This window comes from Leptonotus elevatus, chromosome 15 (genome assembly GCF_054856555.1).
Source record: "Leptonotus elevatus isolate MCC_2025b chromosome 15, RoL_Lele_1.0, whole genome shotgun sequence".
In the NCBI taxonomy this organism is placed as follows: Eukaryota; Metazoa; Chordata; class Actinopteri; order Syngnathiformes; family Syngnathidae; genus Leptonotus; species Leptonotus elevatus.
Window position 1 is genome coordinate 4,138,867 of NC_141253.1, and position 16,907 is coordinate 4,155,773.

At 40.8% G+C, this 16,907-nt stretch overlaps 2 protein-coding genes across 4 annotated transcripts in view; one reads left to right on the forward strand and one right to left on the reverse strand.

Moving 5' to 3' along the window:
• Positions 1–16,907, reverse strand: part of sgsm1b (small G protein signaling modulator 1b) — a 30,609-nt gene that overhangs the window by 12,827 nt on the left and 875 nt on the right. The window contains exons 2-8 of the mRNA XM_086095976.1: positions 13,984–14,190; positions 13,515–13,588; positions 12,369–12,524; positions 6,206–6,381; positions 5,403–5,545; positions 1,823–3,953; positions 1,669–1,712 (exon numbers count right to left, since the gene is read on the reverse strand). Coding sequence (XP_085952102.1) covers positions 1,669–1,712; positions 1,823–1,829 — 51 coding nt within the window. The 5' untranslated portion in view covers positions 1,830–3,953; positions 5,403–5,545; positions 6,206–6,381; ... (1 more) ...; positions 13,515–13,588; positions 13,984–14,190. The remainder of the gene's footprint in view (positions 1–1,668; positions 1,713–1,822; positions 3,954–5,402; positions 5,546–6,205; positions 6,382–12,368; positions 12,525–13,514; positions 13,589–13,983; positions 14,191–16,907) is intronic.
• LOC147161648 (ARF GTPase-activating protein GIT2-like) lies at positions 2,475–16,785 on the forward strand. 3 transcript variants are annotated; one of them, XM_086095979.1, is made up of 20 exons: positions 2,475–2,788; positions 3,769–3,902; positions 3,990–4,114; positions 4,239–4,344; positions 5,421–5,507; positions 5,605–5,735; positions 6,130–6,224; positions 6,311–6,356; positions 6,618–6,666; positions 6,742–6,814; positions 8,615–8,712; positions 8,802–8,913; positions 9,104–9,255; positions 9,974–10,126; positions 10,332–10,541; positions 10,696–10,785; positions 11,436–11,512; positions 12,438–12,596; positions 13,507–13,570; positions 14,051–16,785. In XM_086095979.1, exons 1-20 carry the CDS (start codon positions 2,737–2,739, stop codon positions 14,252–14,254), a joined length of 2,217 nt encoding a protein of 738 aa, XP_085952105.1. In that variant the 5' UTR covers positions 2,475–2,736; the 3' UTR covers positions 14,255–16,785. The 3 variants fall into 3 exon arrangements, with proteins under 3 accessions (XP_085952105.1, XP_085952103.1, XP_085952106.1); XM_086095977.1 differs by having other exon boundaries at positions 2,476–2,788; positions 6,615–6,666; XM_086095980.1 differs by lacking the exon at positions 10,696–10,785 and having other exon boundaries at positions 2,481–2,788; positions 6,615–6,666.

A 16,907-nucleotide genomic window follows, 5' to 3' on the forward strand; every position in this document is an offset into this window, starting at 1 on the left:
TGCTGTGAAAAGGCTTAACAGAACCCTCAACGCATCCAAAATAATCAAGTGCTTTAATGAGGACTCTTTCCATTTCAGTGCACTTGCTATTTTTGCCATTTTAAACGGGACTTTTGAGGAATTGCGACACGTGTAGACCACGTCCACCATGAAACATCAAAACAAGGTACTTATAGTAATAGTATAAGTACAAGGGGTGTCAAAAAATATATATATATTTGACGATGTATTGCGATATTACAGCATGCAATTCTTGTATCGATTCAATATGCGGCCAAAATCGATGTTTAAAGCCTTCATATTTAATTGCAATGTTGTTCAAACATGAAACAGATTGCAATTTGTTTGTTAAATAGAGTGGCTTTACTGATTAGTAGTGATGGGAAAATGAAGCTTCATGAACCTTCATGATGCACTTGCAATTATTTTCTTTACTCCTAGATGTTGCTCTTCGTTGAAAGATTTTGGCGAAGGAAATTGATTACATTCCCACTGCATCTTTAAACCAAGAGTGCCATCTAGAGGAGCCCAAAAAATATCACACGTGCTTCATGAAGCTTCGTCTATCTGTCTGTCTGTCTCTGTGGTTAGTTGTTTAGCTAGCTAGCTGGCACATTTAAACCAAGAGTGCTATCTCGAGGAGTAAAAAAATATCACAAGTGCTTCATGAAGCTTCGTTTATCTGTCTGTCTGTCTCTGTGGTTAGTTGTTTAGCTAGCTAGCTGGCACATTTAAACCAAGAGTGCTATCTCGAGGAGTAAAAAAAAATCTCACAAGTGCTTCATGAAGCTTCATTGTCCGTCTGGCTGTTTGTCTGTCTGTCTGGTTAGCTGTTTAGCTAGCACATTTAAACCAAAAGTGCTATCTTGAGGAGCTAAAAAAAACATTCATTCACACCCCTAATATTCTTTATTACGGTCTGTATGACTATTACACTGCCTCCTGGTGGCCAAGGCGGAAACAACAGCTGGAGCAGCACAACGAATATCAGCATTAAATCCTGACGTACAAACTGACAAATTATCCACATTGTATACTATTCGTTTATTAATCAGTGTCTATAAAGTACAATTACGCTGCAGTCCCCCCACCCAACAACAAAAAAAATATGGGTGTAGCGATAGATACAGATAAATGATGACAATAATGTAATTATTACAGTAGTTTATATCATTAAAAAAACGTCTATTTACTCAAATGGAAAACTCATAAACTGCTAGAATGCAGTTCATCTTCCTCCAATGGCTCTATATTCATAAACTGTATGGAAAATGCAAAGAAGCAGCCCCTCCTCGTGCGTATATTTCGAGATGCAATGAGTCACAGGTGAGGGGGGAGTACCGTGCTTTCTCACTTGGGAATTAAAATAAAAAACAGGCAGGGAAAAACCGCCATGTTTCCCCTTTCTCTCACATGACAGTCTGCTGTCGTTTCAACGCAAACCCGATTGCAAACAGAAAAGGCACAGTAATTGACATCGTAATGCAAGGGTGATGGAAAAATGGTGCGTGCACGCGCGCGCGCGTGTGCATCAGCACCATCGTCATCACCAGCATCATCACCATCATGGCTATATACAGTGTACAATCCTTTTTAGCTTCTACGCCGATTAATGTGTGACTAAAACGCAAAAAAAAAAAAAATAAGGCCACTGAAAGCACAACGCACCTCTTTCTTCACACTGCGCAGCAATTTTTGACGAGTCTCCGCTTCTGTCACGACAGACAAACAGGACTGCATTTGATGTGCATTTTAGGCAATGGTCATCTCGTTGCAAATTGACGATAATAATAATAATCATCATCATCATCATAAGGCTTACCTCCCATGGCTGCAGGTTGCACGCACGCACGCACGGCTGCTGCTGCTGCCTTCTTGGAGGTCAACAACACGCCAAAAAATAAAAAATAAATAAAAAACAAACGTACTCCGTGTTCCTTTGCGACTAAATTAAACCTATGTGCTACCTCTCCGTCGACCAACACCCCTTTAAAGAAACAGTAGCCCCCACCAGTAACCTGTCGTGCAGGGGGGCGGGGCGGGGTGGGGGGCTCTTACAGTAAAATTGTAGTAGGTTAACGTGTCGCAGGTGCTGCTTAATTAAGCAGAGTCGTTGCAATTATCCTGATGAAGAGGCGCGGAGATCATGCCATGCAACTGTAGCAAGGCAGCGCAGCTTTCAGACATTTTGGGACTTTTTAATTGGCCAACCAGAACCAGTGCAAGATGGTGATGGTAAAAATGTGACTTCAGAATATGGGTTCCCCATTTTGTAGCTCAAACGCTTATCTCAAATAATATTTTCCCACTGAAATGAATGGAAATTACGTAATGAGAAATGTAATGAGGAAAATTTTATTTAGGGATAGAAAATTTTGAGATACAAGCTCATGGAATGACAATCTACCAAAACACATGAAATACGAATTATAATTTAATTTATATATTTAATTAATTATCAATCGCATTTTTCCTTGGTACGGTTCGACTCCTTCGCAGGTTAAGTGGCTGTCCAAGACGCGAGAAAGGAAGTGACCGAGGAAGCGAACAAGGAGGCACCCGAGAGAAGCGGAACGGGTCCCATCTTTGTTCAACAGTAGGCAGGGCAGATGGGCAGGGAGAGTTGTTGCATTTTTTTTCCGCCAACGATTAGTAACTGCTGCTCGGCTGGCTCACTAACTATTGTGCAGTCTTCTTCTGCTTTGTTTGAAGCCGAAATTAAGCGTCTGTGAGGGGATGTCAAAACGAGTGCGAAGCAAAGAGGTCTGCGCGGACTGCAGCGCTCCGGGTATGTCAAAACAAGCTAACTGCTTAGCCGTCTTGCTAGCCTAACTTGCTAGCCTCGAACACAACACCAGAAAGGAACCGTGCATTGTACTCTTTATTACGGTCTTGATATTAAAGATCACTTAGATCATTTACTACCTGCAATGTCTCACACTTATGGCGTTACCCTTATGTCCTTGGTAGTGTTTTTGCGTGCGTTTTGTGCGCGAGATGTTACGAACTTTTCGGCTTCTCGCGATATTTTGTTTATTGGTTCATCTTTTTTTATTCGGTTACCAATGTTGTGGAATCATCAATTGTAGATTAGCTGGTGAGGAACCAATGGGAATGTTTGCTACTAGCAGACCACTAAGGCGGCATAATGTTTATGATGAGATTTAAGAGGGATGAATAAAGCAACTTTTTTCTCTGTATCCCCCTAATTATCTATCATATCAAGCCACCCATCCATGTAATGGCCAAAACTGTCTTGTTTATTTGTGACTCTACATGATTTGTTTCCATGACAACCACTATTGTATACAAGTGTGCGTTCTGTTTACGATATCCTGTTTTTGCACCGACAACCTAACCCGACTTTGTACATTCAGGACAAATTGATGCGTTCTTCCCATGTCTGAATCAGCAATAAAGCAATTACAGCAAATATTAGTATTAAAAAAACAACAACTATTTCAATTAGCACAAGTATCCTACTGAAAATGAAAGCAAATAAAACACAAGTACATTTCAATTTTAAACTAACATATGTTAAAGGTGTTTTGTTTGGGTTAATTTAACAGCACGTACCATGTGTTTATGATTGTGTACATTCGCATGTTGTTGATGCTTTATGATCATCTATTTTAAGAGCAGTTACAAACCTCACCTAGTTTTCGCAGGCTATTCGCGGCAGAGCTAAGTTCCCATCCACCATGAATGGAGGATGTTCACTAGCGTTGCTTTGCAAACCTCATTTTACACTCCATGTGTGCTTTACAGAGCCTCGGTGGGCCTCAGTCAACCGAGGCGTGCTGATCTGCGATGAATGCTGCAGCATCCATCGAGGTCTGGGACGACACAGCTCCCAAGTCCGGCATCTGACCCATTCGGTGTGGCCCCCCTCCCAGTTTCAGGTGACCCCCGGTGCTGCCGACTCTTACCGCTGCTGTCGTTGTTGACCAATCCTGCACATTAATGTCGCGTTTAATTGTTCGTTTTAGATGGTGCAGACACTTTACGGCAATGGAGCCAATTCCATATGGGAGCATAGCCTTCTCGACCCCTCGTCGTCTTCCTCGTCCTCAGCTAGCGGCAAGCGTAAAGCCAACCCCCAGGACCGTGTTCAGTAAGTGTCTGTATATTTCTATTATTAGCTAGCAATTAAATGGGGGACAGTGTCTATTAGAGAGGAGGCATTCTAATCTTTCCTCAACACGACATGACGGAATCAAACCAAATCTGTTGTCTAGTCCCAATAAGACAGAGTTCATCAAGGCCAAATACCAAATGTTGGCATACGTCCATCGCATGCCTTGTCGGGAGGACGACAGCGTCACCGCCAAAGATCTTAGCAAGGTAAAGTATTCGACGTCCCACCATTAATGCCAAACTAACAGAAATTACAACCATTAGTGGTGCAACGGATCATCATTGGTCGGTTTGGATTACGTCCTATCCGCGGATCGGTTGGTGGGGAAAAAACTAAACAAAAGCAAAGTGCGCATTCACAGTCGATACAATTCTGACATGTCAAGGAAGCTGAAACATACTCAATATAACGCGCTAAGCCTAACTTCAAAATAAGGTTTACCAAATACAGTAATACATTGACGGCAATGCAAATAGCCTTAGTACACTTTTACTTTGAAATTCACCCATGTCATTGCGCGATGACTAGCTTGACTTTCCTTTTAGACGTTTCTTTATCGTAGTTGATTGACATTGTAGTTGCGACCAAAATCAACACAACGCTATCCCGAACTCATGTTCAATTGCTAATTTAGGACGCTAAGAAACCGCTAATGAATTACGCCGCCATTGTATGATACGGCAGAAGTCTTCGACGTAAGTGGCTAGCGGCTAGCTGTTAGCATGACCAACGAGTGTCTGGCTGCCGGCTGGGAAGTGAGTTTGACAGCTGGTACCTGGCTGGCTTTAATTCTTTTTCATTATTCTGGACCAAGGCTTCTTTCTAATTCACTGTCCAAGGAATGGAATGTGCCTTAAATTGCAGGTCTTTTCATTATATATTAAAAAAAAAAGATAAATATTACTCAAAATCTTACTTAGCTGTTTAGATTATAGGAACATAACTAAAACTAAAAGTTGTGTTCCTAAATCCTAAACGGCTATATTAGACATTTTCAATAGATTTTTTTTTTATGGAAAAAGCGCTTTACAAAATAAATGAAGACAAAGTACTATTTATCTTTTTTTTACCTGATCCAAAAAACGATCGACCCGTGATCCAATCCGAACAGTGACTTTTGTGATCCGTTGCACCACTAACAACCATGTATGTAAACATGGCCATATAAACTTGAAATGTACATGGAAATAGACAGCCTAAAATAATGGGATATAGGCATTGCATGGGAATTGGGGAGTGCAGTGTAAATCCAAGCCAAACTCACTCTGTTCTCTCTGTGCAGCAACTGCATTCCAGCGTTCGAACGGGGAACCTTGAGACCTGCTTGAGACTTTTATCCCTGGGAGCGCAGGCCAACTTCTTCCATCCGGTGAGTGCAACTTCCCAGACTATTGTTGGTGTCGTTTCCTGTTCAGGTGATATCATGTTGCTATAATACGATTTTTTTTTTCTTCATGGGGTCGCAGGAGAAAGGAAACACGCCGTTGCACATAGCAGCGAAAGCGGGACAATTGTTACAAGCTGAGCTGTTGGCTGTGTATGGCGCTGATCCCGGAGCTCTCGACTCCAGTGGGAAAACTCCTATTGACTGTGCTAGGTAAAGCCGGCCCAACACGTTATTTGCAGTCTTAAGAGAAATAAAAACCTGATGTGTGTATTATTTCTATTTTCGTATGTTAACCACAGTCAAAAGATGAAGAAAAAAAAAGAAATCTTAACTGGTCTGCCATTAGCATTGTGTGCGATACAATGAACACAAGATGATGTCGTCACATGATGGCTGACAATGAGATGAACCATTTAGTGGCTTGTTCTGTTACTTTCGCCATAAATAACTTGCATCAAATTATCCGTAAACTTACTGAAACCAGATATGGAAAAATACTCATTTTACTTGGGGAAACAAAATCTGTTTATACACCCTGAACTTATACTTATGTATTTTTTTTTTTTTTTCTACCTGAGGTTTGCTTACACGTTTGTTATTACAGACAAGCCGGGCATCAGGAGCTGGCCGAGCGCCTCGTGGAGATCCAATACGAACTCACTGACCGCTTAACGTTTTACCTTTGTGGACGAAGACCGGGTAATAATGGGAGGCGTCGGTCGTAAAGTGTCTCCTGCCGAGTGGTTGAGAGGTTGATGTTGATTATGTCGTGGTTGTTGTTGCAGATCACAGATTTGGTCAACACTTCATCATCCCTCAAATGGCAGACAGGTACGCTTGCTTTTTATATTGCGCTCTGGAGAAAAAAAAAAAAAATCGCTGGTTAAACATGCATGTCAATAGTTATGGTATAATTTTGCAGCGGTCCCTTAAATCAGAGATACATGCTTTGTTTTTAAATGAGTAGATTTAATAATACACATACTTTTTCCAACACTGCCTTCTTTTTGATGGCTACAGGAATAAGTAAGTATCTGGCATGTTTTTGTGACTGTATGTCCCTTTTAATTATTTTTTTTTTTTTTAAAGCAGTCTAGATTTGTCAGAATTTGCAAAAGCTGCCAAAAAGAAGCTCCAGTCTGTAAGGCCTTCTTCTTTATTACATATTTTCAATTCCATATTATTGTCTAACTATTTTCTCCCCCTATTTTTCCAGCTAAGTAACCATCAGTTTGAGGAGCTCGCTATGGATGTTTACGACGAAGTGGACCGACGGGAAACGGACGCGGGTATAGTGCAGCAAAAAACACTTGTGATGCAGTCCGTGGACTTTTAATGAAACATCAAATTGGAAAGAGGAAATGAACAAAAACATGAAAGCGCAATGTCACCGTGACCCTTCACAAGCCCTCAGTTCCTTCCGTTGTCGTTGCCACCCTAACCCCAAGTGTCCGAGTGACAACGTGACCTCGAATGCAACACGGCTGCTAATGGATGCGCAGCTTCATCCACTCCATAGTCTGAATTTAAAATGGAATTCTAGCTCAGTTGTTTGTCAGTGGCGCAGAGCTATCGGAGAAATCTCATTTGGTTGGTCACAGTCACTGCACATTTTGATTGCACTTTGTTGTCATTTGTAGCCAGATATGCCCTTTTATTGATGTTTGAAGAAGGCTAGCCATTATGCTCATTATGGTAGCGAGTGAGTTGGTGACTTCTTCCCATGTATTAAAAAAAATAATAATAATAAATAGCAAATTAACCAATGTAAGACAATTGATCTACTTGAATTAGAGTTAATAACTGTCATAGTTGTTAACAGTTTGACTTGCAGTCTTTTAAAGTAGCACAAAAGACTTTTCAGTTTTCATTGATTTTGGCGGCACCATATGGACAAAAGCAGTAGTGTTTTTGCCTTGAATGAAGACCACATTTCCCATGAGGACCAGCGCATAGCGTCGTGAGTGTTGCGGCCAACTATCAATCTGATGGCTCTTTATTGCTATCGTTAAAATTTACAATAGCTAACATTAGCATAATCATTTTGATTTGCGCATGGAAAGCTAAAAACTACTAGTCCAGCAGGAAAAGAGTCGAGCCCCACAAAAAGGCAGCGTCAGTTGGAAATCCCCTCTAGTCTTTGACCTCATGCCAGCGAGTGAAAGTGGGGCCAGTATTAATCCTGTACTGTGCTTTCATACATCCATTTGTATTTATTTATTTTTTGTCTCGTCTGACAAAAATCGTCTTTTTTTTTTTTTGGGTTGTTTTACAGCTTCTCCATGACAACAATAATCGCGCGTAGACGTTCGACTCGTCTTTGGAGCGAATGGGAAAAGGGGGACCGTGACATGCCGTAAAGCAGTCTGCACAGTTGTAGTTTTTTTTCTTTTTTCTGTGGCAGTGTTCCTACCACCCTCGTCAAAGTTGTTTAGTGCAAGTAAAAACGATAGAGACCCCCCTCAGGCCATGGCAATGGTTTCATTAATCTAGCTGTAAGTCAATGTTTCAGCAGCAGAGTTATGAAAATATGAATTGAAGGCTGAAAAGTTAATAAGTGGGGCTTTAAGCATTCAGTATGACAACTTCACAAAATTATATTCAACAAGTGTCAGAGTAAACTCACAATGCAGGCAAATCTGTGGCATAATCACTTCAACTTTTCATCTCTCATTAAACAGTGACATGTAAACAAACTTATCGAGGCAGTCTATAAGTAAAATAAATACACAAAATATACATATTTTATATATATATATAAAAAAATATATATATATAAACTGACCAAAACGAAGCTGTTGTTTTCCCCCTCAAACAGCAGCCGTTGCGATTTGAAAACTGCATTCGACTCATTACAATATTTGGATTCAATTAATTATTCAGCCCTATTTTGAGGCCACACATATATTGTCCTGTATTATTTTGTATCGTACCAACAACGTCATGATGCGATGGTCAAGAAAGAAGCGGATTCTCCCCTGGCCACTGTATTTTATAATACAGTAATAAAAAGACAACAAACGGACATTCACAAAAGCTTTGCTTCCGTTGTATGTCCACTTAAATTTGTATGTTGTCATGTTTTCTAGTGTGTTTGGCCACTCAGAACCACAGCACACTGGTCACAGACACCACGCTGGTGCCTTTCCTGCCAGTCAACCCCGAGTACTCCTCCACCAGAAATCAAGCAAGTGCCGTCCCCGCTTTTTTTTTCTTTTCTTTTTTTTAACCGTATATTCGTGTGTATTGTTTTCAATTAGTGAATTCCTCACTCAGGGTCGTCAGAAATTGGCGAGATTTAGCGCCCATGAATTTGCCACCTTGGTCATCGATATTCTGACAGATGCCAAACGGCGACAGTGGGGGAACTCCTGTGAAAGTCCCAAAGGTGCGAAAATTCATCTATCCTTTCTTCATCCATTTTTTTTTTTTGCTTTTGAGTAACTGGAGCCTATTACTTAGATTATAATGTTTTTATGATGGTGAGAAGGCAATATTGAACTCATGATTAAATTTGGATGAATTGCTCAGCCCTACTAGAACAACACAATGAACTTCACTCCTTTAAATATCTACAGAGAATGTGGAGCTGATCCTGCAAGGAGTAAACAGTCGCCACAGCAGCGACAGCCAAGATAACGACCAGCCCGACTATGACAGCGTGGCCTCGGATGAAGATCCCATCCAAGAGGCAACCCGCGGGGACAACGGCACTGACGGAAGGACCAAGGTTTGGCTTGACACTAGCGCGGACGCTATCGAATATTTTTAGAATCGATTAATCTATTGAATATTTAATCAATCGACTAATCTGATTCATTTTAATTTTTTATTAAAGTGTATTACAAAAACATTTTCCCTCCTGATTACTGTTTATTTACTCAATCACTCCCAACCTCTTGCTGCCACCTGCTGGCCGATTTTGTTATAACTACCATTGCTTCGAGCGTTCTCTTCAGTTCAGTTCAGAGGCTGCATCAAAGCCTTCTGTATGCTCTAAAAAAAAAAAAATTTTTAACTTCTTTGGGAGCATGGTAATATTTCAAATACATATTTATACGTTTTTAGGAGCAAATGAGTCAACGAGTGATTGGTGTGTATTTCGTACTTTGTATTCTCATAGTGATTAAAAAAGGGATTGATGTTGTACTCTGTTACCGGCTCGTCATTGTTTTCCAAAGTAAAAACAGATGTTAGAAAATGTCTTATTTTGATTAAACACAGAAGATAATCAGTCTTCTTTCATGAAGGACTACAGAAATCAGTGAACAATTAATGTTGTTACTGATTTGGACAATAAAAAAATAAAAAAAGCCTCGAAACGATTACTCGATTATTAAAATAGTTGCTGATGAATTTGACAATTGATTCCTTGTCGATTGTTTCCTTTTACCCCCTCCCTTCCGCCCCTAACACTGATTCAAACGAATTCCGTTGGCATGCACCAGAGCTCCGAGTCATCCGACCTGTCGGACGGCCCCATCACGGTGCGGGAGTTCATGGACGTGAAAAGCGCCCTCACCGCCTCGGAAGCCAAAATCCAGCAGCTTCTCAAAGTCAACTGTCACCTGAGCGAAGAGCTGCGAGCCATGCAGGGCAAGGTTAGTCAAGTCCTAAACCTGCACGTCACTATTTGATGTCAACATTTTTGTCCCTCCAATTTGCAGCCTTAGCGATTGTTCAACCCTTACTTCTAAGTCTGTATCTCAAAATAGCTTTGAAAGGCTTCTTGCTTGAGCTTTGGCTGCAATTTGCTCCATTATTAATGCCCTTCCGTCCCGCTTCACCTCCTTTTGTCCTCCCCAGCTGAACTCCCTGCAAACGGAGAACACGACGCTGCGGTGGCAGGCCCCCGCCGCGCAGCACCAGGTCCAGGGGCCCGCGGGCCGACGGCAGACGCGCGGCGGGCGCGCCATGTCCATGTACGAGACGGGCTCCATCCCCAGACCGTGCCCCCACCGCAACGACGCCACTCGGCGGGAGGACGGTGTCGTCTTACAGCCCTTCCCTACCAACGTAAGCGCCACCGGTGCATTGCGGCTCTTGCTCGACTGTTGACGTGACTCGGTATAAATGCCTGGCTTGGAGCTGGTGGTGTTTTTTTTTTTGTTTGTTTTTGTGATCATTCATTTCATTTGAGTTGGCTCAACTTGGTCTGACCCTTTTCTAGATGGGGAGGGGTCCTTTGGGAACGGCCGCTTCCTCCCTCCCATCCTTCCCCTCTTCCCTGTCCTGGTCGCGCGATGAGAGATCTCGAAGGGTTAAGTACTTGGAGGGCTCCACGAAAAGCAACCCCCGCCCTCGCTAGTTGCCTCTCACCTGACGTTCGTCTCTTTAAAAGCAGCTTGGCTTGCCTTGCTGGCCGCACCCTCGCTTTTGACTTGTGCCGAAAGGGTGAGTCAACCCCCCCCCAAAAAAATCTTCACAATAATATGTTCTATGCAGCCCCACTAGTCTAAATATGGCATTCTGGTTAATATTGTGTTAGTGGAATATGAGTTAAGCAGGAAAATCCAGCCGTTTTTATCCATCTCAGGGGGCGGCCATTTTGCCACTTTTCGACTGAAGATGACATCACTGTTTTCTGAAGCTGAGCTGTAGTAATCAGAATGTCATGTTTAGACTAGTGAGGTCACATATAACATATTATTGTCAAGAAATGTTTAAGGTTGACTTCCTCTTGAAGCAGAGCTGCTTATATACGGACGGACACCGGGTCCAAATGTCCTTGAAAGAAAGTTAAAATGTGCTTCATGGCTCTCGATAAAAACATTCACTATTCTTGCCAGCATTTTTTTGCATTGACTAATTGCATCCCTTCGCTTGTTGTCCTTTTCTGCATCCAATGCATGATGGTGTGGTTTTGTCTGCACATTTGGATGGGATGATAATTGTCTGATCTCCCCACAGGGCTGCAGTTTGGAGGCACACAGCGCCATGCTCAACTGTGATACTGCCCTCAGCCACTCGGAGCCAGAGGATACTCGGTAAGAAATGTCTTCGGTCAAACTGCCGCTTTATAACTGGATTAAAAACGGAAAAATGAGTCATCGTCTTTTAACTCATTCACTGCCATTGACGGCTATAGACGTCAAAAATTCATTTGAACTATTTCTATTAGTTTCACATTTTTTTCCACTTTTGTTAAAAGTCTGAAAATCTTGAAAAATTGTTATTGTACATATAGAACAGATATAAAATTTGTGATTAATCTTGAGTTTAAATAATTAAGTAATTAAACAATTTTTTTTATTGTAATTAATCGCATGATTTCAATAGTTAAGTCACAATTAATCACAAATTTTATATAGGTTCTAAATGTACAATAATTTTTTTTCTAGGTTTTCATACTCTTGTTCACAAAAGTGGAAAAAAATGTGGAACTAATAGAAATAGTTCAAATGAATTTTTGACGTCTATAGCCGTCAATGGCAGTGAATGAGTTAATATGTAGATGGAAAAAAATAACCATCCATCCATTTTCTATAGCTCTCATCCTCATTAGAGTAGTGGATAGGCTAACTGGAGTCCATCCCAGCTGACTTTTGGCGGGAGTTAGCTGGATTCACCCAGGATTGGTCGCCACTCAATTGCATATCATCACGTTCACACCTTTAGACAATTTCTTCAGTGATGTGAGTCTTCCATCGTGCCTATTTTTGGAAATGTTGGAGGAAATTATGCAAAAGTGGGATTCAAACCTGGATCTCCTGACTGCTAACCAATATTTACAAGTGTTCGTATTCTCTTAATACACGATCTCTGAGTTGAGCACTAGTGGTGTGTGATGATGTCATTCTCTCAAAATATTTTTTTTCTTGAAAATGTTTAAATTCTGAAAACCTTTAGTGTGTTCAATTGTAGATGTTGTTGTGAAGCTCCTCGCTCTCCCTCCATTTTGTGCGCTTTCAGCAACCCTTTCTCGGCCTCCGAGGCGGTGGAGGACGAGACGGAGGGCGAGGAAGAATCCACCGCCCTTCCGTCCACGGAGGACGTCATCTGTAAGACAGAGCAGATCACCAAGAACATTCAGGAGCTTCTGAGGGCCGCCCAGGAAACCAAACACGAAAGGTACGTCATCCTTCAGTTGTGTGTGTGTGTGTGTTTTTTTTACTAACTAATTAATTATCAAATTAATTGCGAAATAGTTTGATAACCAATTCATGTTTTACAGACTTGATTTTAAAATTGTTCAAATCCTTGGAATTTCAGTCTCAACAGTAATTATTCTCAAGATTTCTGTAGTTCTCCATGGAAGTAGACTGATTCGTTTTGGTGGTGTTGTTTTTTCAAAATACAAACATATACACACTCTTGTTGTTGTTGTTTTTTTTTTTTAAATCAGTCTATGATACATCTTAGTTATTTGTAGGCCAGCAGTTTGACATGAGGGCGTAGGACACGGCTGGGCCTCATTCACCCCTGAACAGCTGCTAAGACTAATGCGACTAAAGAGAAGCAGTTGTATTCTTTGGTAAACATTACGTGATTTTTAACATCGCAGACTCAGTAATTGTGACGTTGAATGTAACAATAGCCAATCGGGAAGCGACCTGCAGCTGACTTTGTTCAGGAAACTTTACTATGTGCTCGTCGCCATTTGCCTTCGTTATTTCTTGTTCGACTGCGCCTTCTTCAAATGCTTATTCAATTGTACATATTCACGGCCAGTTAGCATGAGTAGAAAAAAAAAGCACGTATGCAGCAAGAGTCATGACAAACAAAATGAGGCCATTGCCATGTATGTGTATGCTAATAACCTCATATAAAAAGTAGCTACATAATATTAAACTCATTTAGAAAAAGATGCATAATACTAAAGGAATAAGAAAATATATACTCATATACTAAAATGCAGAAAATAGGCACAGTACCATACCAGTCGTCCTGCAACAGGGGATTTCATACTTCTAAGTATTTACACAATAAGTGACACGGTTATACTACTGACCATGCATGTGTGTTTGTGTCTGCCTGGAAGCTTCCTACCATGTTCAGAGAAGATCTGTGTAGCTGTGAAGGAGATGGCCGCTCTGTTTCCCAAGGTAACGCGACACCCCAGCCTGCAACAAGAGCATGTGTTCACTAAACAACACGACACGACACAATGTGCAGACATGCAGACTCTTGCTTTTTGCATTAATGCTGTGACTGGATAGTTTACATTCACGCGACGATAATTGTAGCTGACAGGCCTTATTTATTTATTGAAGTTGCTGTGTGTGTAACAGAGAAAATAATCTTGTCATGTAGAAGGACAATGCACGAGTTGCTGCATTTGACTCTTAACACAAAAAAAATAAAAAAGTGCTAAAAGTTTCCAATCAAATTTAAAATCATTGAAAATTTGCCATTAAGTGCGTATTGTGGAAAAAAAAGTTGCTAGGTTAGTCTGAAAAGTGTCTAACTGTCAACTTAGCACTTTTCATTCTATACCACTGACAGCGAGGTTACTTACGGGCGTTGCCATAGCGACCGCCTCGTCTGATTCTCTCTCATCTCATCTCTCTTGTCTTCCCTGGCAGAGGCCGACCTCGGAGACTGTTCGCGGCTCGCTGTCCCTGCTCACCTCCAGCGCCGGCCGGCTGCACGGCGAGTGCCGCGGGCCGTGCCCCCCCGCCGCTGCCGACGTCCAGCTGGTCACGCAGCAGGTCATCCAGTGCGCCTACGACATTGCCAAAGCCGCTAAGCAGCTGGTCACCGTGACCACCAAAGAGAACAACAACTAGCCAGAACCCCCCCCCCCCCCCCCCACAAAGCAAAACCATCCCCAAATTATCACTTCACGTCCTTGAGAATTTCATTCCTTTAGCTTCGAATATTAAACCATTTTTCTCATTACCTTGATAGCGAAACGCAATGATGCTTCAAGACCAGGGGTTCACAAAATTTTAGGAACAGGGCAGAAAAAATACAATCAAACCAAAGTACTTTGTGCGCCATATGAATTGAAAAGATGCTTATTTTTGAGAGAGAAAAGTCAGAACCTTACAACAAATAGAATTGAATATTTTTTTGAAGAAAAAAAAAAGTGTTTTAATCTTATGAGAATAAACCAAATTGACAGTATGAAAGTTAAGAGAATAAAATCAAATTTTTACAAGAAAAACAGTGTCATATGTAATAGTCTTAAGTTGAGCAAAGGAAGAACATTTTATCTAGTTAATTGCAAAAATAGAACTTTATTCTCTTAATATTGCACTTTTTACTTTGGAAAAGACACCTTAATTCTCTTAAAAAAAAAAAAAAGACATTTTATCCTCAAAATGTGGATTTTTTTTACTGTTAAAAATTTCAAAAAAATTACACAGGGATGTCAGATTCATGCGCTGTGTAACAATCATATGAGAGCTTTTATTTGGCTGAAAGCTAAGGTAGAGAGGCGTAATTGATTTAATTCCCCGTATGTACTTTTTTATAAAAGATACGACCACAATAATCCATGACAAATAATTTTGTGAACCCCTGGTTTTAGACGGAGAATACAGTAAGTTACCTCACAACTGCAGCAGCTAGCGATTAGCATTCCACTGATAGCAATGGCGTTATTACATGGATTTGTGGCTAACCCCGCTTTCAATCCTGTGCTGCAAAGCCATGGCGACTACGATAAACCCTCTGTATTCGTGGGGGATGATGGCCGAGCCCTGCTGCGAATAGTAAAGAAGCGTGAGAAGCTGACCACCCTGAAAAATGTTTGTATATTTTTTTTTTTTATGTTTAACGTTTAAACCATGAATATATCACAAACTATAATCCCAAAACACTTTAATAACGATAAAGATGATTCGATTTGTAAAAATGCACCGGAATTGCGTGTATATAACGTATCCACCGTTTGTTTGCTTGAGCGTTCTTGCAATCACTTATAAGCAGAGCAAAAACATGCGGTGAGCAAACGAGATGATCAGTTCTGCGCGCTTCCCAGAGAGAAGTTACTGTTTGCCTGTTTGACTTTGGTGCCGTTTTACAGAACAAGTCAGGAATAGGTCAATTTTTTCAGCAAATAGCAGAGGGTAGGTTCCATGGGAGGGAGGGGGGGCAAGTGAATAGTGAGCCACGAAAACATGTGAAATCCATTTCCAGAACATTAATATGCAAATGGTGCGGAACCTCCAGAGTGGACACCATATGTGATTGGCATAGATAACTGAACAAAGCGACATCATTTGTTGTAAATAGTTTTCGGAGCGGTTTAGTGAAATTGGATTATTAACTAGTATTTGTAATTGACATTTATTGGTTTTGTTTCACTGTACTTTTCAGTCATCGCATTTTATCATGTGCTGTCAACGGTTCTCTGCTTTGGTGGCACCACAATATTAGATAAACACAATTCGGGTTGCGTTGCACCACCGTGGTTCGACTTTGGAGGTTCTGCTGTGTATAAAAATGTACGTATCAATGTAATTACCAGATTTAATCCAAATGCTTTTGTTGTATTTATGAACGTGCGTGTCATACCTCTTAAGAAAAACACCAATGTTTATTTTTATAAGATTTTTTTCCCCCCCCATGTTTCAGGTCAGCTTGTAGGCGTAAGCACCAGATGTCATTTTAAAGGAGACATATTAATGGTATGTAGTCTTTCATAATTAAAAAAAAACGTCCTTAGGGCTGCAAGCCTGCAACTAATGATTATATGATTATTATTTTTTTTTTTTACGATTTATCAATTGTCTATTAATATTTTCACCTCTAGTTTCCATAATAACACGTCTCTGACATGCTTTTGTCAAATTACTTTCAAGAATTATTGGACACCCATTAATTTTAAAGCTTAAAAGTTGAGTTTGCTCAGACACATTTTCTGAAACAAGATGATAAGAGATGTACTTAGTTAAATGTTCACAATTTTCACCCTTGGGTGTCAATGCTCCGTAATATGTCCCCTTTGAGGTCTCTGAAATGTTTTCAACGTAACTGTTTGGAGCCCGAGTTTGGGAAACTTGGATCCAAGTTAATACACCCTTCAATCAACCCTGATCTAATGTGTCACTTTCAGTCCCGAATGCCAGGGGTGGAAAAAGTAACAGAATACCTCGGCCACACAGAGCCCAGTGAAGTCGGTCTAAGTTACATTTGTTGTTTAAATGTCCGAAAGGCAGAGATGAGTTTGCCATTTCAATGTCATCTTGCTTTGTTTACGCACTGTAATGCAAAGAAAACGGCAGCCTATTAATATGTAAAACACAATTCTGTCCAACTATGAATATAAAATATGTTTGCCATTAATTTAACAGATGCCATCTACTTTCCAGCTTGATGTGTTTGTTCTTTTTTAACACCGTGTGCCACAACTTGCCATAACTATTCTGAGGTGGGGGAAAAGTCTAATTTATGTGGTACTTAGAATTTGGGGGGTGGGGGGGGTCATAACTG

What these genes read in the sequence shown, in the direction of transcription:
- LOC147161648 (XM_086095977.1), top strand. Translation starts at nt 2,737, where the DNA reads ATGTCAAAACGAGTGCGAAGCAAAGAGGTCTGCGCGGACTGCAGCGCT. An exon ending in CTCCTGTGAAAGTCCCAAAG is followed by an intron (nt 8,914 to 9,103) that starts GTGCGAAAATTC and finishes AAATATCTACAG; the next exon opens with AGAATGTGGAGCTGATCCTG. An exon ending in TGGCCGCTCTGTTTCCCAAG is followed by an intron (nt 13,571 to 14,050) that starts GTAACGCGACAC and finishes CTTCCCTGGCAG; the next exon opens with AGGCCGACCTCGGAGACTGT.